Here is a 21665-nt window from a genome sequence, read left to right on the forward strand (position 1 = left end):
ATTTTTTAAGAAGTACTAAATTTTAAAATTATCATACAATGAAAAGTGAATGTATTGTACGAATGTACGATTGTAATCAAACTCACACATTGGCAGAGCCAAAACCCAGACTGAAAGTTAATAAATGAAGTTATTATGTGATAAGTATTAAATTTGCATATAAAAAACAACTATTTTGGTTGGATGGTAAATGACTAGATGCTTTGGTTGAATGATCATCTTATATTTATAGTATTTTATATTAAACGAAACAATTATATGAATTATGCACAAAGTCTTTGTTTTCCCTAGTGGAGTCCTTCTCACAAGACCTTTGTTTTCCCCAATGGAGTTCTTTCTTCTCCCTAGTTGTGACATGCTTCCTCATATTCCATAATCATGTCAGATCCATTCAATAAACATTGCATTATATCTTAGGCTAAAAAATTGTGTTTTTTATATATTTAAGTCTCTTCGGCCGCGTCGAAACGAAGATTTCCAAATCTCGTATCTCCGGATAGAAGAAACTTAAACAAGGGCATCTTTCATACCCCAAATTTTGACCCTAAGATCATACATCATTTACATCTCAACCATCAATCAAAAGCTCATCTTAAAGCTCTGTTTTTGGTGTTATGATCACTTCATCTATAAGAGGAATCCATGAGCACCAATGTTTTTTAGTTTGTATATGTTATACTAACCAAAATACTAAAAATATATGCTTTGTGCTTTTGTATGTTTGTATTTTGTATGTACCAAGTCAAAATATCCATAAAAAAAGGCATTTTTCAACATTTTGCAGTAAGCAATCGATTGCACAAAGAGAGAAATCGTTTGTACCAACTTGATTTGCACCAGATTTGCCTTCTGTCGTCTGTGCAATCGATTGCACAAGTAGAGCAATCGATTGCACCAACCGTTTTTGCACCAGATTTGGACAGTGCAATCGATTGCACTAAGGAAGCAATTGATTGCACCAATACGAAATTGGAAAATTGAAGGCAATTTTCAGCTTTTGAGGAGTGTGTCACCATTTTAATGTGTGGGGTGAATGTTCTAGATTGCACAATTAATTTCCTACATCATTTTGATCAATCTTATCATGTACCCTCATTTGATGACATATGAACCATTGGATCATAATTTTTGCTCCAAATTCATTTACCAAACCTAATTTCATTTACCAAGCCTAACTCCAAACCACCACTAATCCCAAGCCTAAATACTATAAATAGAGGCCTCTACCTCTTCATTTCACAAGCTTAAAAAGCCAAAGAAACTCTTGCATTTTATCTTCTCACCCCTCCCAAATCACTCAAAGCTCTCATCTTCCATCAAAAAGTCAGTGAGCTCCACCTTGAACCTCACTAACTTTGAGCTAAACCTTCATCTAAACACTAGTTCTTCATCAATTGTGAGTAGATCAAAGCTTGTGGTTGTGTGTTCTTGAAGAATATTCAAAGTTTGTGAAAGAATTGGTAAATCTATAGATCCATTCCATATTCTAAGATGTGATCCATTGTTATTTGAGTGTGATGCACCTTTGGTGCTACATTGATGCTATTTGATGATATTTTGATGGTTTTTTCGTGCACAAGTTGATCCAAGATCACAAGGTGTTTGGTTTTATGTTTAAACAAGTTTTTTTCCCTTTGATTGCTATTTTTTTCAAAAAATTGCATAGTGCAATCGATTGCTCTCTTCATGCAATCGATTACATGACTCTGTTTTTGCGCAGTTTTTGAAATCTGGAGAAGGTGCAATCGATTGCTCCCTTAGTGCAATCAATTGCACGCTGACATAATGTGTTTTTTTTGCCTTTTTAACTTTGTTTTTTGTATCTCTTCTTCCTTTACTTCATTAATATCATTGTATATAGGATGTTGACAGGTTTGAAAGAGCCAAATCCATAATATTAGATGAATGATATTAATGATAGTTTAAGTGATTTTATTTTGATGTATCTTTATTCTTCTTCTCCTTCTTTTTCTTTTGATCGATGAAATTTTTCAATATCTTGAGAATTCTTATAGATTCTTGATGAAAACGAGACAACTACCTACTTTCTTTTCGTGCGGTATTGCTTTCGGAGAACGATCTATATATCGTTTCTCTCGCATGCATTAGCATATAAATTGTTGACCGGCCTCATTATAAGGTGACTTCTACATAAGTTACTTGGCGATCTGCTTAACATAGCACAACATTGTCCCTAAATCGAAAAAGATCCAATATGGCTGAGAATTGTATGCGGTTGATTTAAGATTTATGAAAGTTTGTTGTGTAGTCACTATGATTTTATCAAGCTTCTGTTAAACTTTCATTGAATTTAAATTTGAGATCATCCTTCACTCACCATCGATCTTCATTACTATTACTTTGATGATATACTTGACAAGTTTCAAGATGGTCATCTTGCTAACATTTGACAATTGACTTTAATTTTTCGCATCTTATTATATCGTTCTTTATATTTCTTGTTTTATGCTTTATTTTATCATTCATCATGTTTATGTTTCTGCTATTTTTCCTTTGTCCATTTGGATGTTTTTTAGATTTCCGCTATTTTCCCTTTGTCCATTTGGACGTTTTGTTTATGTTTCCGCTATTTTCCTTTTGTCCATTTGGACCAAACTCTATTTTTGTGATAAAACATTAATAAACAACTTAAAATCATAAAAAAAAACCTAAGACCCCATGGACTATTGGTTACTATCCCGAGCATTTTGGAGACTTGGACTTGTTGAACTTAGTACCTCTGGATCCTATTATTCTGCTGTTATTCTGTCTGGCATTGGGTTGTTGTCTGTTTGTGTGTGCAGGTATTCCTCCGAAAGTCCTTGATGGTTAATTCCAAGGCATTGGGATAAGGATTTCGCCTATATACAACTGTTACTCTGCCAAATTTTTGTCAGAATTTTAATGTGATTTTCTAAAGGCTTAATGCAAAGTGGTGCTAAAGATAATAAGTTTATCTGGATCCCCAAGTGGTAATACGTTGGTTTAGTGTTGGTAATCCAAAGGATGAGAAATCTACCTTGACTCTTAATGTCAAGTGTTGGCTTCCTATTTAGTTAGACCGTTCTTTTCCTTAGCTTTTATTTTACGCTCTAGGATAGTTCCTTCATCTCTTGCCCCTTCTTATATTTTCAAAACCTTCTCCCTTTTTCCAAAATCTTCTTATGTTTGTAATCTCTTTAAAAAAAACCTTTATTTTCTTTCAAAAAGTATAGACACGATTAATTGTTATAGTGAGTTGCGATACCCCATGATTTTGATATTGATTGATATGATGAAATCTTTTCCACTTGAGAGAGCTAGTAGCATACTTGTTGATTTTATCCAAGTTGGAGCCCTTCTCTCATTTGTGACGCAACGAAGCCATTTGTTCTCATGCTCAAAATTAATGGATGAGTATTCTCTCCGACGACGATAAAGTGTTTATTCCTTTTTAAACGTTCTTCCCTTTTAAGAGGAACTACATTAGCTCTGACTTCTCCATTGCACCGAGGAGGTATGTAGGCACAAGATGTAATGTCTTGCCGAGCTTGTTTTAAAAATCAAACAAACCTTTCTTCTGCACACACACACAACACATATTTCAAAAAGATTCCTGTGGAGTACCACAGAAATGAGGGGTGCTTAAAACCTTCCCCTTGTATAATCAACACCCGTACCTAAGATATCTTTTTGTTTTAAAATTATCTTTGGGTTTTATTTCGTTCTTTTCCCATTTCCTTTGGAAACAATAAAGTGCGGTGGCGACTTTACTTGAAATAACGAGTCGAGTCAATTGATGGCTTTGATCTCAGATTTTCCCTGCTACACCAGGTACCATTATTGGTGTTTCAATGGTGCCATCAAGGATGTCTGCATCATAAATTTTATTATCTTTAGGTACCCACTTTCTGGGTCCTTTATTGTTAGTAGTTCCAGAGGTTCTGATACCTTTAGATTCATGTGCAACAGGATAATCAAGTAGAATATGTGCATGATATTTAGGTTTAGAAGTTTCCTTCTGTGTCTGTGGCTGTGATGTGATAGAATCAAAGCCTTCTTGTTCAAAATATTTTAATCCAGTGCCAGCAAGCACTTAATGTTCAGATAGAGGTTTGGGAATAACAAACCTAGTTTCATCATGTTTCTTTGGAGGTCCTGAATATCCAAAGCCTCTAACTCCATTTCTACTAACACCATAGATCATTGAAGCCATCTTGCTTCTGTCTATACTTTTAGCTAAGAGATGTTGAAAGGTTCTATTGTATCTGATTACTTCGTCAGCAACAGATGCCATAGACATGATTTCATCTTATAATATGAGAATTTTACGTTTAAGAGCAAGATTTGATTTTTCTAAAAAAAATAATTTTTCAAACTATCTCGCTCTTATTCAGTAGATTTCTCAGACATAACTACAAAATCCTTTTTCATAATTTTGTATTTATTACTCAGAAGATGATATCTTTTCATTAATTCAGAAAAACAAGATTCAAGTTTACTACGAGAAAGAGAAGAAAGTACCTCTTATTCATCATCAGAGTCTGACTCATCATCAATTGTTAGTTCACTTTCTGAGATAGCTCCACTTGAGCTAGCTTCTGCCATGAGTGCCATATTTGCCTGTTCTTCATCAGAAAATATAAATAGAAAGTGAATTACATGGCTTTGAATATTTTTCTTAGGCTTCTTGTCTTTTCTAAGCTTTAGACAATCATTTAATACTAAAATTAATATTATATTTTTGAAAATTAATACTAAAATTAATTTTAGTAAATGTTAACTACTTATTAAATATTTTACACATTGTTTTTAATAAAAATTTAAGGTGCAATGTCATAAAAAAAAAACAATATAACTTCAATTTTTTTTATATTAAAAAATGTTAAAGATGAGACATTTCTCTCATAGATTGTTACTAATTACACTTTGAATTTTTATAAGAAAACTATTAGTGAAAAAAAAGTTCATATCAAAATCTGTTACTAAATTTACTTTTATCATCATTGTGAGAGATTATTTGTGATGAAATGTTTTCGTCACAAATTTTAATTCTAATGTTCAACGATTTAAATTTTATATATTTTGTTTTCCGTCACTAAATCCATTATAATTAGTGAGTGGTTTAATTTCTTCACTATGAGAAAATTCAAAAGGATTGAGAGACATAATTTTAACCCATCAAACTGTTAGCAAAAATAATAGTTGGACATGTCCAACTAATCGCTCAATTTTTTTTTCCGAAAATATAAATAGAAAGTGAATTCCACCAACTATCATAATCACAACTAAAATAGATGCATTGACTAATGTATTTGCACACGCATTTTCCTATATGTAAATTTGAGATATCTTGAATTTAAAAGAACATATAGTGTGTAAGGTATTGTTCCATTCAATAAAAAATTATTAACCAACAATATTCACGTTAATATATTTTTGAACTTTAAATCAATAGCCATATCGATTCAATATTTAGTTTCATTTTGATTAACTCAAATTTTTTTCAAGAAATCTTTTTTTATTAAATAAGGTAAATCAAATCATTTTTCTATGGCATCCTGAGAGTTGGTTTGTTTGAAAAAACTATTTTCATTTTTTTATTATTAATCATTAAAATGTATTATTATTTTTGAAAAATAATTATGTGGAATATGAAATAATCATTTATATATTCACTTTTCATATGAAATATTTTGATACAGATATACAAATAAATATTGATCACATTTGAGCTTTTGCATACTTTTTACTATTATTTTCATATTTTTTGCGCCACATTAATTTAATAATGGAGTAGAATCAATGAACACAGCAAAAATGACAATATAACCAGACAGTAATATTCAAAATCAAATAATTTTAAAGATTGATATAGTTTTTATTCTACATCTTTTTTTTGTTAAAATAATTACAAACTATCTTGTCAAATAACGATAAAGATCATTAACAGATAAGTAGTTTTTATGTTCTTATGCCAGAGAATTGACACCAAAACTAAAAAAGAAAAACTCATAAATTAAGACATTGTAAGTTGCGACAGATAACTTTTGGTTTGTCAACTCTTATCATAAAAGCAGTAAACCCTATATAATGATGCATTCATTGTTCAGGATTTAAATCAATATATTCTCTTAAACAAAGAAAATCAATATAATAAAGAGATATTAAATATGGCAGGAGGGGCTTTTGTAGCAACCGATGGGGGAAGACAATATGAAGGAAAGGTTACTGCATTTGTTTTGGTGACATGTTTTGTGGCTGCAATGGGAGGTCTTCTATTTGGTTATGATCTCGGTATTACTGGAGGAGTGACTTCTATGGAACCATTCTTAATCAAGTTCTTTCCGAGTGTGTATAAACAAATGAAAGATGAATCAGGCCATGAGAGTCAATATTGCAAATTTGATAATCAACTCCTTACATTGTTCACCTCTTCTTTATACATTGCAGCATTGGTAGCATCTTTCTTTGCTTCAATCACAACAAGATTGCTTGGACGCAAGCCATCGATGTTTATGGGGGGTTTGTTTTTTCTCGTTGGTGCTTTATTGAATGGTTTTGCTGTTAATATTGAAATGCTTATCATTGGGCGTTTGTTACTCGGGGTGGGTGTGGGGTATTGCAATCAGGTAATTAAATTAATTCTAATATTTAAATTAACTTTGAACTGTAATTTTTTTTCTTTAGTTGATTATTTGTTATATGTGTAACACGCAGTCTGTTCCAGTATATTTATCTGAAATGGCTCCAGCAAAAATTAGAGGAGCACTTAATATGGGATTCCAAATGATGATTACAATTGGTATCCTAATTGCAAACCTTATCAATTACGGGACTTCCAAACATGAACATGGATGGAGAATTTCATTAGGTGTAGGAGCTGTTCCTGCAGTTTTGTTGTGTTTGGGATCTATTTTCTTGGGTGACACACCTAACTCTTTGATTGAAAGAGGTCAACATGAAAATGCTAAGACAATGCTGCAAAAGATTCGTGGTACTAAGAATGTTGATGAGGAGTTTCAAGATCTTATAGATGCTAGTGAACAAGCTAAAAAGGTGGAACACCCGTGGAAGAATATTGTACAACAAAAATATAGGCCACAACTAACTTTTTGTAGTTTAATTCCATTTTTCCAACAACTCACAGGCATCAATGTTATTATGTTTTACGCACCTGTCCTCTTTAAGACGTTGGGATTTGGTAATGAAGCTTCTCTCATGTCAGCTGTCATTAGCGGAGGCGTCAATGTAGTTGCAACATTTGTTTCTATATTCACTGTAGACAAGTTTGGTAGAAAATTGTTATTTATTGAAGGTGGTGTTCAAATGTTTATTTGTCAGGTAAATACGACAACTATTTTCTTAATTTTTAATTTTACCCCGCGTTATTATAAAACTATTAATCCCTTGTGTTTGTAGATTGCTGTTGGAGGAATGATTGCTGCAAAGTTTGGAATAAGTGGTGAAGGATCATTAACTAAAGGAGAAGCCAACTTCCTTTTATTTTTAATATGTGCATATGTTGCAGCTTTTGCGTGGTCTTGGGGTCCATTGGGTTGGTTGGTTCCTAGTGAAATATGTTCACTCGAAACTCGATCGGCAGGTCAAGCTATTAATGTTGGTGTAAATATGTTATTTACATTTTTCATTGCTCAAGTCTTTCTCACCATGCTTTGCCATTTGAAGTTTGGTCTCTTCTTCTTTTTTGCTGCTTTTGTCGTTATCATGACCATTTTCATAGTCCTATTTTTTCCCGAGACCAAGAATGTTCCTATTGAAGAAATGAATAGAGTTTGGAAGTCAAATTGGTTCTGGTCCAAATTCATTCGTGACGAAGATGTTAATGGTTATGAACACAACACTTCTCATTAAATTTTTTAAGAAGTACTAAAATTTAAAATTATCATACAATGAAAAGTGAATGTATTGTACGAATGTACGATTGTAATCAAACTCACACATTGGCAGAGCCAAAACCCAGACTGAAAGTTAATAAATGAAGTTATTATGTGATAAGTATTAAATTTGCATATAAAAAACAACTATTTTGGTTGGATGGTAAATGACTAGATGCTTTGGTTGAATGATCATCTTATATTTAAATTATTTTATTTTTAAACTACACATTGAGACAATTATATGAATTATGCACAAATAAAATAGGATAATTGATATGAAGGAAACTAGGGCTGGCAACGAACCAAACCAACTCGAACATAGTTCGAAACTCGATTCGGTAACTAAATCGTTGAACTTGGTTCATGAACCAAATGAGCTGAGTATGAGCATAAAAATAAGTTCGTTAATTAAATGAGCCGAACTTGAACTACGTATAGTTCGACTCGTTAGGTTCATGAGTCAACTCGGTTATATATATATATATATATTATGTTTTTAAATTATATATTTTAATAGTATCATTTAAAAATATTAATGTATAGATTTTAACCTCTTAACTTATCAAATTAAATATTTTTAAAAAATACTTCTAAGTTCTAACTTTTTTTTTACACACAAAAAAAAACTTCTAATTTAAAAAAACTACACGTACACATGACTTTTAAAATACCATTTTAAACTATCTTTTAATTTTTTTTTAAACTACCACTTAAAAAAAACGCTTTTTAAATATTGTAGGCTGGTAGCATTTACCTTAATGTTTAATTTATGTCCGTTTATATTCTATTTTGACTTTATTATCATTAACTATCTTTAAAATTTTAAATATGCACCTTTGTTAATATTGCATTTTCCAAAAACAAAACCTTTAGTCTTCTTTTTAGGTTTTAGATAACTTCTTTCAGCATTCGTTCTCCCACTCTATAGTGTTTATTCTCTATTCCAGAAAAAAATCTTAGTCCCTTTTCTAGATTCCATTCAAAATAACATCCTTTTAACTTGTTTCTAATATCATCAAAAATTCATCTCTACATTACCTGTCATTCAGATTCAACAGCGTTGTTAATAGAGGTAAATATTATTTCCTCATTATCTGATTGTTTTAGTAGCTTTGTCACTTTTTTTTACCGTGTTCCGAATATGTTCTTCGTAGAATAAACTATGACTCTGTTATGAAGATTTTATTCTTTTATTTTGTTCTGTATTTGTTCTTCCTGAATCTGTTTTTTTTTTTAATGAACTAAATAGATAATTCTGTTTTTTACTGTGTTCTGTTTGAAAATTTTGATAATATGTTAATGGAACTTGTGGCTTTATTTATTTTTCTATTGTAGAGATGTCATATAGTACCTCACTTGAATCATTTGGAGGTTCACCACCAAAAGATGGAGAAGAATGCCAAAATTTATTGAATCCTATCATTGATTTAGATGCAAATACAAATCAAGAACCACTAACAAATGAATCAACACCAGCAAATGAAGTTGTGAATGAAGAAAATGTTGAGAGCAGTGACATTATTATTCAAGATTCCAAGAGGAAGAAAACTTCTCTAGTTTGGGATCACTTCAAAAAAGTGGAATCAAAGAATGGAAAAAAATGGCAATGTATACACTGTAAAAAGAATTATGCTGTTGTTGCTAGTGGATCAACTAGTCATTTGATGAGGCATTTAAAACAGATTTGTCATGTTTACAAGAAGCTGGCAGCACAACAAAAAAAATTAAATTTTCAGCCAGCAAAAAGCTTGATTGATGAGAAGCTTTCTGGACCACTACTTATGAACGCAGGGGCTAAATATGACCATGAAAGACAACGCGAAGCCACTGCACATTGGATTATGATGCATGAACATGCATTTAGTATTGTTGAAGAAGAAGGTTTTCTTTTTATGATGAAATGTTCTAATATTTCATATGAGAAAATTAGTCGGAAAACATTGAAGAATGATTGTATTGCTGTTTATGAAGCTGAAAGAAAAAAGTTGAAGTCTACTTTGAGGAAAGTAAATAAGATTTGCTTGACCACAGATTTATGGAAGTCAAAAAATCAGAAGATAGAATACATGGTGTTAACTGGCCATTTCATTGATGCTGATTGGGTTTTGCAGAAACGCATTCTTAGTTTTGTTCATGTTCCTCCTCCTCGGCGTGGTGTTGATATTGCTGATGCAATCTTCAAATGTCTTAAAGATTGGGGCATTGAAAATAAAATATTTAGTGTGTCAGTGGATAATGCACTCTACAATGATAGATGTTTGAAAGAGTTAAAAGTTTTGATTTTAAGGCACCGAAAGTTAGTGTTAAATGGAAAGTTATTTCATGTGCGTTGTTGTGCACATATACTAAACTTGTTTGTTCAAGATGGTATTGGGAAAATAGCAAAAATAGTTGAAGATGTGCGTGAAAGTGTGAAGTTCATCAATCAGTCTGAAGCAAGGTTGCAAACATTCTCACAAATAGTTCAACAACTAAAGCTTAGTGGTAAAAAGTTAATTCTTGATTGCCCTACACGTTGGAACTCCACTTATCAAATGTTGTCAGTTGCAATGCAGTTCAAAGAAGTCTTCCCTCGTTTTCAAGATCGAGAACCAAGCTATACGACTCTTCCAGATGATGATGATTGGGAAAAGGTTGAAAAAGTTTCCAAGTTGCTAGAGGTATTTAATGTTGTTACAAATATTATTTCTGGTAGTGAATATCCAACTGCTAACTTATATCTTGCTGAGGTGTTTCGAATCAAGCTAGTTTTAGATCAAGCTATCAATGATGAATCTGATTTTATGAAAGAAATGGCAAAAGCGATGAAGGAGAAATTTGACAAATATTGGAGTCAATGTAATCTTGTCATGTCCCTTGCTTCTGTTTTGGACCCTAGGATCAAAATGATGGGTGTTAACATGTGTTTTCCCTTAATTCATTCGAAAGATGAAGCTAGAAAAAATATAGAAAGTGTGCGTATTGCTCTTGATGACATGTACAAAGAGTATGTTGATCTACCTAGTGAGCACAATGAAGAAGGATCTAGTAGAACTAGTGTTGATCAAAATGGGCTTATTTTGGAGCCACAAAAATCCTCAGGGTGGTCATTGTTAATGAATTATGTTGAAGAGCAACAAGCAATTCCTGCTGTAAAATCTGAAATTGAAGAGTACTTGAATGATCCAACTTACAAACCTAAAGATAATGGTCACATGTCATTTTGTGCCTTGGAATGGTGGAAACTGAATAGTGGAAAATATAGAGTGTTGTCCCGTATGGCAGCAGATGTTCTTGCCATTCCAATATCTACTGTGGCTTCGGAGTCAACTTTTAGCGCCGGAGGGAGAGTTATTGATTCATTCCGAGCTTCTTTAAATTCATCTACTGTCGAAGCTTTAATTTGTGGTGGTGATTGGCTTCGAATATTGCATGGAATTAGGAACAAACCTAAGGTAATATGCTCTCTTTTGTTTATTAAGTATAATATAAACTTTTAAAAATAACACTGATAATTTATTAAAACTAACTTATTCTTTTCATTGATAGGTGGAGCAAGTGCAAACAGAAATTACATTACTCCCTTAAAGTTATAATTACTCTAATTTAGGTGATTATGCTTTCAATTTATTTTTTGGATGTTTTGTTTTGCAACTGTCATATTTATAGGTGTCTACCATCTACTTTTATTTGACTGGAATTGTAGTTACTACTTTTATGCGTAACAAGGTAAACCATTGCAAATGATTCATTTTATCATGATGATGAAAACTATGGTGGAATAGAATAGCATGACATTATAATTTTGTGTTAGTGTTGCAATATATAAATTTAATTGGTTAGAAAAATATAATTTTTTATTTTGCTGGTTGCCTCTTTTGTAGTAACTATGACATCTTTTATTTTGCAGGTTATCTCTTTTGTAGTAACTATGGCACCATAGCAAGAAAGCTTTCATAGTAGCATAGCATTTAAAGTTATTTTTGTTGGAGACATAGCAGAATTTGTATCAACTTTCAGTAGTATTTGTTATAATACTATATTAAAAGTTCTAAGGTTCCTAAAAACTTAGATAAAATTGTATGACAAAGTTAAATTCCAATTGAATAGTTTATGAATTAGAGTTTCAAATGTTTTTTTTGAAAGATTGGTATTTCATAGTTTTTTATGTTGTAGTTGTAGATCTTTAGATACAAATTTAAATTCTAATTTCATAACTTTTATTTTAATTCAATATTTTTATTTTAAAAATTATTAACTTAAAATGTCAAATATAAAAAAAAAATTAAAAACGTTACTTTTAAGTTCGTGAAACAAAGGAACTGAACCTAACGAGCCGAGTCGAGTAGTTCGTGAACTTTAAATGAGTCGAGTTTGAGCGTAAAATAAAGTTCGTATCGAACTCGAGTCGAGTTTCGAGCTGAACATATTCTTATCGAGTCGAGTCGAGCTAAGACGAGTTCGACTCAACTCGACTCATTTCCAGCCCTAAAGGAAACAATTTGCTTGGAAAATAAAATTAATATGTATAATTTTGTAAATTCTATTTTTAATAGATTATTTTTATTAAATATAATCCTATTTAGGTGAAGAATGTAGTATATTCTCTAAAATAAATTAAATTAAATTCATTTTCAGTACATATTGCCTGATACAATATAAATATATATATATATATATATATATATATATATATATATATATATATATATATATATATATATATATATATATATATATATATATATATATATATATATATATATATATATATATATATATAACATGAAAGGGATACGAGGGGTTTTATATTTTTCATAAGTTATTTTTTTTAGATACTGAAGTTGCATGTCCCTAACATATTCAAGGGGGCATTTTCAATCCTGTTATTTTGTTGTTTGTATTGTTCATTTTCGTTTAATATTATTTATTGAGTCTCTCTCATGATTACACATCTTTGAATCAAGTTCGAATTGATTTGTTATTCGTTTTAGCATGCATAAATTAATAGTTATATTTGAACTTGATCATTGTCGCTCCCGGGATTTTCATCCAAGTACAAACGCGAAAGTGATCCGGAAATAGAGTCGCCATCTGTGTATATTTATTCCAAGAGAGGGAAAGGAATCACAAAGAAAATCTGAAGGAAGGATAAGCAAGGTCATCGCGAACTAAGGGAGTCGGTTACGTGAGGGGAAGATGTTAGTTGTAACACCCCATATTTTCCATTATTTAATTTAATTGAATTTTAAATTATTTAATTGGATTAATTGGCATTTTTGGCGAATTAGTGAAGAATATTGTAGAAATAAATAATTGGGCTTAGTGTAGTGGTTAGAAAAAGGGAGGTGTTAACTATGTAAGCCTTATTGAGATATTTTATATTTTCCATAAAATAAGGAAATTGGAAAAGAAGGAAGTGGGAAGCAAAAGAGCAAGTCTGAGAAAAAGAGAAGATACGTGAAAAGGAGAAGAAGAGGAAGAAGAGGACCTTCGAAGATTCGACTCAAGAGGTAAGGGGGGACTCTTCGGGTTAGTGATTATTATATAATCAGGGGTAGTGAACTGATTAGGATTGTTGTTTGATTCGATTGCATGTTTTGGTTTTTGGGGTTTTGAGGATTTAGGTTGTTAATGTTGAATTGATGCAATTGATGAATTTGATGAACGGTTTGGTGTTAAATGACTTCTAAAACGTGTTATATTTGTATTATAATATGTTATTTGATGATGTTTTTAGTATGAGACTGTTTTGGTGCGATTTGGATGAAATTGGGAGAAGAAACAGTTTAAAATCGCAGAAAAATTCTGCATCTGCGATGAATGCGTCGACCTAAGCGTCAGGATGCGTCGACCTAAGTATCAGTTTGCGTCGACCTGGGTGACAACATGCGTCGACCTATAGGGTCAGCGTGCGCATACCCGAGGGAGACAGAAAATCCAATGCGTCGACCTGAAGGGGGATTTGCGTCGACGCATGGCAGCAAATTTTTGACAGATTTTCTAAAGGGCATAACTTTCAAACCGTATATCCGTTTTGAGCGCCGTTTTGAGCGTTGCGAAGCTAATTTAAAGCTTTATGTGATGAGTTAATGAAATGGATAGTAGTCCTATTTGATTTTAAATGGTTATTTAATTTAATTAATGGACTATATCATTGTGTACATATATGTGTGAATGTAACAATGTGCTGTTGTTGTGGTGGTGTAGCCACTTGAATTTCAATTGATTGGGTGGTGTTTTTAACATGATTATATGTGATATGACTGAATGATTGTTAATACATGTGCATGCTTATTGGTGATGAAATGGTGTGTTGTAATGAGACGATGCGAAGCATCGGATCGGTGATGTTATAAGTATGTCATATATGTACATTCATTCATATGCATTTTGGTGATGGATCCCGGTGATGTTGTGGATCAGATGGTGGGAATAATTCCCATTGTGCGGAATTTGTGCCGGTTGGACTGTATCTAGATGATGAAAGATCAATTGGATGGGTTTAGCCCATGTATGGTACCACATGCATAGTGTCAGTCGTTCATGTGCATGATAATATAGTATGATCAAACGATTGTGCATTATACTTGGTGATGTGTTTGTGTTTGGTGCTTGATCCGTTGTTATAAATCTGAATAGATGTTGTGATTGGGTGGATGATAATGCTATGATGTTTTATTACTTATGACTGTATAATACTTGTTAATTCGAATGAGACTCACCCTTACATGTTGATATTTTCAGATTAAGGAGTAGCGGCATCTTGGTTTGGTGAGGGTAGCTCATAGGCTAGTCTGTAGTCCGTGTCGAGTCATGCTCTGATTTGTAACACTGGGGAACGATAGACTTAAGAGTTATTTATGATACTCTATTTTATTGTTGGATTATGTATCGTTTGGTTTATGTTTTGGTGATGTTTTACGATACCGTTGAATGACATTTCGCTGTGTCGATGATGTATTTTGATAATTTGTGAATCGTTCCTAATAAAGCATGACGAACGACTTAAGGTTTTCATTATTTTCTTAATTGTGGCACCCTTGTTTTATGTTTACTCTGATTTTATTTTAATTGCCGCGGGGGTTTAGAAGGGTGTTACATTAGTACCCCTCACGTCCATCGTACTCGATGGGATCTATGCTTGTTGTCTAATCTATGGGTGTAAAAAAGAAACTATGTTTAAAGCTAAGTTAGGATGCATGCAAAATATAGGGAAATCAAGATTTGTGCTCACCTGGGCGCTACCCCAATGCCTACGTATCCTTTTTGAGGAATCAGAGTTACCGTAGTTCAGCTAACTAATTTCTGTTTGTTTTGTATTTTTTAGTTGAACAATTACATTCGCATCCTACGGTAGCTCGACCTTTAGAGACTTATGCAAAGGAGGTAGGAAGGAAATAACGTGCTCTTAAGCGCCGTGAGGCAAACAAAAAAAATAGTTTGGTTTGTGTTTTAATATGCATGAAAATATAACCTAAAGCGAAAGAGGAATCTCTATATTTGTTAGCATGCAAAAGGGAACTACGCTAAGTCTAGCAATCCTACGGGGAAAACACAAATGCAATATCACACAATTGAGCGCCGATCGATAAACAAGCAACTAACCATGGTCTGGGTACCAGGTAGTGATCTTGGAAACAATGGCTGCTTTAGCCAACAAGAAAGATCATCTGAGGCAAACAAGCAAGGATAATAGGGGGAGCTTAGCCAATAGGTCGTAACAACCAAAGCGAACAAGCTATCATGGAAGGGACTCAGTAACCTTTGTGTGCATACACAGAGCATCAACGTTGGTCAACGCGAGCTAGACAAGGCGTGGGGATCCGATAGAAAGATCCTTTTTCACTTACGAGACTCAATAACAAGATCGGCAGGAAGAGTTCAGAAGCAATGGCGTGTGACGCGCGTTAACTCAAAGACTCGATGAACTGGTGGAGATCGATTGCAGACCTTCCCACTTGCCTACCAAGAGGATTTAACGGTGTTGCCTTCGACGAGGTCTTGTCTCTTAATCTGATTAAATGGAGATTTATAAGCAATAGGACATGTAATACAAAGATCTTGCAAATTTGCAAAAATTTGGAACTTGGTTGGACGTGAGAAATGGACCTCAAGAACAACTTCATGGTGCCATCTTCACAAATTCTATTCTCTTAGCTCAAGTATGATAAATTCATGTCAATGGACATTTTGGAAAGATGAGATTACATACTTCAAATTTCATGTTGGGCACTTGAAGAAATTGAATCAAGATCATGGAGATAATTGCACACCAACTTCGGAAAAAATAACCTAGTTTGACACTTAGAAATTTTTCTACATGTTAGAACTTTTCACAACTTTGAAGTTTCATTTTGACCAATCCATATCCTCCGAACCTTATGAGATTTTTTATTGATTCCTTCTACAATATTAAAGTATAATGCATCATCTTTGAGTAGAGATCTTCGGCATGAAAAATGGTGACTTGAGGAAAAAGTTATGAGCCTTCCAAGTAGGTCACTTGAACATGAAATTTTATGGACTTACTGAATTTTTCAAATATTTTAGTTTTCCCTCCCTTTTCACTTGATCAAATTGTTCTATCAACATATTTTCATGATGCTTAACCTTAAAAGTCCATGGTTGACCAAAAATACCAAAAGTCAAAGTTGATTCTTGGACAGTTGACATTTACCACATGAATTGCAATTTTTCCAATACCAATGAGTTAAGCTCCTCTAGCCAATTTAATTATATGAATGTGTTATAATTAGGTACTTGAGGACCTTGAATCATATTTTAAGTCAAGAGATCATGCTTTGACCAAAAGTTAACATTCTAATGAATTAGGTCAAAGACCCTAATTTGTGCATCAAATGAATTTGAAAATTGGTGATCTTAAATTGAGGCACACTTGAACTTGAATATTGATAGGTTAAATCACTTGCCCATATGAGAAGCTTGATTCATTTTGAGAGCCACAAAACCCTAATCACTTGAGCTCCTTGATCTACCATACCTATCTTGTGAAAGAAGCAAACACATATCTTTTGTATCTTGAGGTTCGTGATGATGTATGAATGAGGATGATAATGATTACATTCAATGAAAATGAAGTGGGACCTTAGGGTTAAAAATTAGGGTATGACACCTTGCATTGAAGCTGATTTTTGGATCAAAATACTGCGTCTTTTTGGATATGCATTTTCGAAACTCACCTAAATAATTTTGGAAGTGCATTTTCGAAAATGTCTGTTATAGAAACAGAAGTTTTAACAGATTTTCTCATTTTTTCTGTTTTAGATATGGTGCACCCCAATGTTGGAGCGGTAAAGCGGCAAGCAACAAAAGTTTTAGAAATATTTATCCGGGAATTTATCGTGTCCACAGAGATCGGTGCTACTGAACTGCCGTTCGACGGATTCTTAGTTCTTGAGTTTGGGTTAAAATGGGTTTTAAGCAAACAAGTAAAAATATAACATTTGAACATAAACTAAATTCATTCTTGATAGAGAATAGCTTATCTGGCTTGAATCTAAACTACTCCTCACAAACTTAGATTTATCACTCCGCCGTACTCAATCTACAATACTCATCAGAATCACCACATATCCCTCACATCAATGTCCATTTCTGCAACACCGACAGATTTCAACTATATTGCTCTTTCGACGATGTCTCCACCGATCGAACAACACAAAAGCATTAAACTCAGATATTATGTGGATGTTAACCCTAATCCTATGTCTAGAATCAAAAGCTAACAGATATCCCCTAATAAAGATTTGTGATGTCTATTTCTACAACAACACAAATCCATAGGATTCAAGCAAAAAGATCAAGAAAATACCCATTAAGATTTGTAAAGCAAATATATTATACAACTAGTACAAAGAGTAACAAACATCCATGGGTTTAGAGTATTTACATACAAACTCACCAAAAGAGAAATACAAAGAGAAGAGAAGAAGAAGAAAACCAAATCTTTCGCGGTGTTAATCACAAGCAAAGAAGCTTCGACTCCGGATCATCCGATTGCAAGCTCCAATGGTGTTTCCAAGCTAAATCTACCCAAAAATGACCTAGGATGAGTTGGGGTTCAAAAATACCCAAAACATAACCTAAAAAATCTGATTTTCGCCTATTTATGCAATTTTGGATCTGGTACAGCGCGCGTCGCGCGCAGGAGCGCGCATCGCGCCCAACTCGCTGAGTTGAAAAATCAGCTTTTAGTAAAAATGGCGTAACTTGAGAACCGTAACTCCGATTTGCGCCCGGTTCGAAGCGTTGGAAAGCTTATTCAATTTCCTATCTAACAATGACAACATATCAACCAAATTGGTGATTTATTATTCTTTGATTTTGAGCTTTATTCGCCGAATGAATTGATTCCGCCGCTCAAAATCGCGCGTTTGAAGCCGTGTCTTCAACACGTTATTGCTCATGCTCCAAATACGCAAGAATACCTACAAAAAGAGTAGAAAACTATCAAAAAGTATAAAAGTGTATGAAAATATATCTATTCACAAAGTATACGTATTTATGCACAAAACGGGGTATTATTCAAACGTTATTAACAAAAAGTATCGATAAGTGCCACTATTTACAATCACAAAATAACTACATTTTGGCACTTAACAACTCTCCCCAACTTGAATTTGTTTGTCCTCAAACAAGGCCAAACACTCAAATCGCAAAAGTAAAAATCCAAAGAATCAAGAATCAACAAGATTTGGAAAAACGAAACAATTGTACGGTTCAAACAAAAACGCACAAACAAAGTAAACACTTACCACAATCCTACAACGAACATGAAAATGAAACGAATCCTAAGTACCAAAATCATACAAAACATTCTAAAACAAAACAAGCTCAATCACGAATCACGCCTAGCAAAAAATCATCGGTAGATGAAAAACACCGAAAGGTGAGGACTTTGAACACTCATCCAACAATCTTGCAAACAAAAGACAAAATTATGCGTTCATCTAAAAATAATATTGAAAATGCAACGACACGAATCACAAGGGCTTTCAAGGTTGTAATGTGGCTTGGTTAACAAACAAGTGATAAGTCCTAAAGCTAATCAAAACAAAAAACTTGCCTAAACCTAAGGGAGTGATCAATCCACAAGGTTTCAAACAATGAAATTTCAATCAAACTTCTTCTTCATCACATGTTTCACACCAAACACAATACTTATTAGCACACTCTTATTCATACTCTTTTTGTTATTTTCTTTTTCAAACTTTTTCTCTTTTTTCTTTCTTTTTCTTTTCTTTCTTTTTCACATTTTTTTTCTTTATCTTTTCTATCCACAACCGCATAACAATCACAACATAAGTAGATAAACATCCTCTCCCCAACTTGAATTCAACCACAACATAAAGTGAATACTCCCTACTTTCTAAGGCAAGGTAAAAATACAACCAAACATCATAGTTAAGGGTTCAAGAAAAACGATAATCAAAATCCATCAAAAATGTGAACTAGGTCTCAAGTTCAAAAATAAAATGGACAATGATAAAAAGGCTCAAAGGGGTTACGAATGGTCACACACTCACAAGGTAAATTGACATTTGGCTATGGTAGTTGTGCTCAAAATCAAACAAGTGCCTTGATCACTTTCGTGCATTCACAAAATCAATACAAATGAAAGATTAAACACAATAATATCCAGTTAAAACAATAAATGTCGGTCACTCACATATATACACAATGGAAAGCCACCTCACAGTTATGGTAAAAAGAGGAAACTAATTGTGATTCAAGTCATGAGCAAGTTATGCAAAAAGAATGAGTAATATGAAATTTGTATAAATGAAAAGTCTCAAAAACATGTTATGCTATAGAAAGCGATAAACGAGTACCTTGCGACGTACAAATTTGAACAATCATTACCGTACAACCGACATGTTGAATCTATCACAATCGGAGAATTACCAAATGCGACTCCAAGTAATGGGGCCAAAATTTGAGTCTAAACAACAACAAAAGAATTAAAAAATAAAACTATAAAATACTATACTGTAAATCCTTGGTGTAAGTGGGAAAAAGCGAGCCGAGTGAACATTAAAAAGAGTTCACTTGACAAAAGCAACAAGGCGCGCAACGCGCCCATTAGACCGCGCGACGCGCGCTAAGTTCTGCCAAACCAAGCTCTTCAGCTTCCACGCCGCGCGACGCGCGCTACACCAGATAAACAAAAACTAGTGCAGCAAAACACAAACCACGAGCAACCTCCACTTATCACCTGCACTACTCATTTACAGAAAAAACAGAAAAATAAAACCGTTGGGGTGCCTCCCAACAAGCGCTTGTTTTACGTCGTAAGCTCGACGCCTTTATTGTGCTCGGGTAGTAGCTTTCTCCACGACACGCCAACGCTTTCACCCCAACGCGAACCTAAAGAAAGTATCCTAACCACACACGAACAAACATTACGAAACAAGAGAATATACAACAATACGTAAACAACACGTATTAACAAACACGCAACGATAAGTAAAAACACAATTTTTACAAAAGTTTGGTGAAATTAACTAAACAAGTTGAAAAGTGAAGATTTGAAATTAAAGAACTATCTGAGTTCAACTTGTTTAATAAGTCCACCAAACAAAATTAGAACATGTATCTATACAATCCACTATACGAAAGTATACAAGTATAAGGAAATTCACAAATATACGATATTCACAAAACTCAAAAACAAAGAAACTATCGCAATGCGAATTCAATAAAAACACCAATCCCCGGCAACGGCGCCATTTTGTTGGGGCGGTAAAGCGGCAAGCAACAAAAGTTTTGGAAATATTTATCCGGGAATTTATCGTGTCCACAGAGATCGGTGCTACTGAACTGCCGTTCGACGGATTCTTAGTTCTTGAGTTTGGGTTAAAATGGGTTTTAAGCAAACAAGTAAAAATATAACATTTGAACATAAACTAAATTCATTCTTGATAGAGAATAGCTTATCTGGCTTGAATCTAAACTACTCCTCACAAACTTAGATTTATCACTCCGCCGTACTCAATCTACAATACTCATCAGAATCACCACATATCCCTCACATCAATGTCCATTTCTGCAACACCGACAAATTTCAACTATATTGCTCTTTCGACGATGTCTCCACCGATCGAACAACACAAAAGCATTAAACTCAGATATTATGTGGATGTTAACCCCAATCCTATGTCTAGAATCAAAAGCTAACAGATATCCCCTAATCAAGATTTGTGATGTCTATTTCTACAACAACACAAATCCATAGGATTCAAGCAAAAAGATCAAGAAAATACCCATTAAGATTTGTAAAGCAAATATATTATACAACTAGTACAAAGAGTAACAAACATCCATGGGTTTAGAGTATTTACATACAAACTCACCAAAAGAGAAATACAAAGAGAAGAAAAGAAGAAGAAAACCAAATCTTTCGCGGTGTTAATCACGAGCAAAGAAGCTTCGACTCCGGATCATCCGATTGCAAGCTCCAATGGTGTTTCCAAGCTAAATCTACCCAAAAATGACCTAGGATGAGTTGGGGTTCAAAAATACCCAAAACATAACCTAAAAAATCTGATTTTCGCCTATTTATGCAATTTTGGATCTGGTACAGCGCGCGTCGCGCGCAGGAGCGCGCATCGCGCCCAACTCGCTGAGTTGAAAAATCAGCTTTTAGTAAAAATGGCGTAACTTGAGAACCGTAACTCCGATTTGCGCCCGGTTCGAAGCGTTGGAAAGCTTATTCAATTTCCTATCTAACAATGACAACATATCAACCAAATTGGTGATTTATTATTCTTTGATTTTGAGCTT

General features: G+C 33.5%; 1 protein-coding gene across 1 annotated transcript; it reads left to right on the forward strand.

Moving 5' to 3' along the window:
- The first annotated feature begins 6152 nt into the window (after window positions 1–6152).
- Window positions 6153–10976, forward strand: LOC131598207 (sugar transport protein 10-like). Its single transcript, XM_058870833.1, has 4 exons — window positions 6153–6611; window positions 6700–7323; window positions 7402–7821; window positions 10899–10976. The coding sequence occupies exons 1-4, from the start codon at window positions 6153–6155 to the stop codon at window positions 10974–10976; spliced, it is 1581 nt and encodes a 526-aa protein (XP_058726816.1).
- The last annotated feature ends 10689 nt before the right edge of the window (window positions 10977–21665 follow it).

The sequence above is a fragment of the Vicia villosa genome, linkage group LG4, assembly GCF_029867415.1.
Source record: "Vicia villosa cultivar HV-30 ecotype Madison, WI linkage group LG4, Vvil1.0, whole genome shotgun sequence".
NCBI lineage: Eukaryota > Viridiplantae > Streptophyta > Magnoliopsida > Fabales > Fabaceae > Vicia > Vicia villosa.

Coding starts and splice junctions, on each gene's coding strand:
- LOC131598207 (XM_058870833.1), top strand. CDS start 6,153: ATGGCAGGAGGGGCTTTTGTAGCAACCGATGGGGGAAGACAATATGAA. Junction 6,612..6,699: donor GTGTGGGGTATTGCAATCAG/GTAATTAAATTA, acceptor TGTAACACGCAG/TCTGTTCCAGTATATTTATC. Junction 7,324..7,401: donor TTCAAATGTTTATTTGTCAG/GTAAATACGACA, acceptor TTGTGTTTGTAG/ATTGCTGTTGGAGGAATGAT.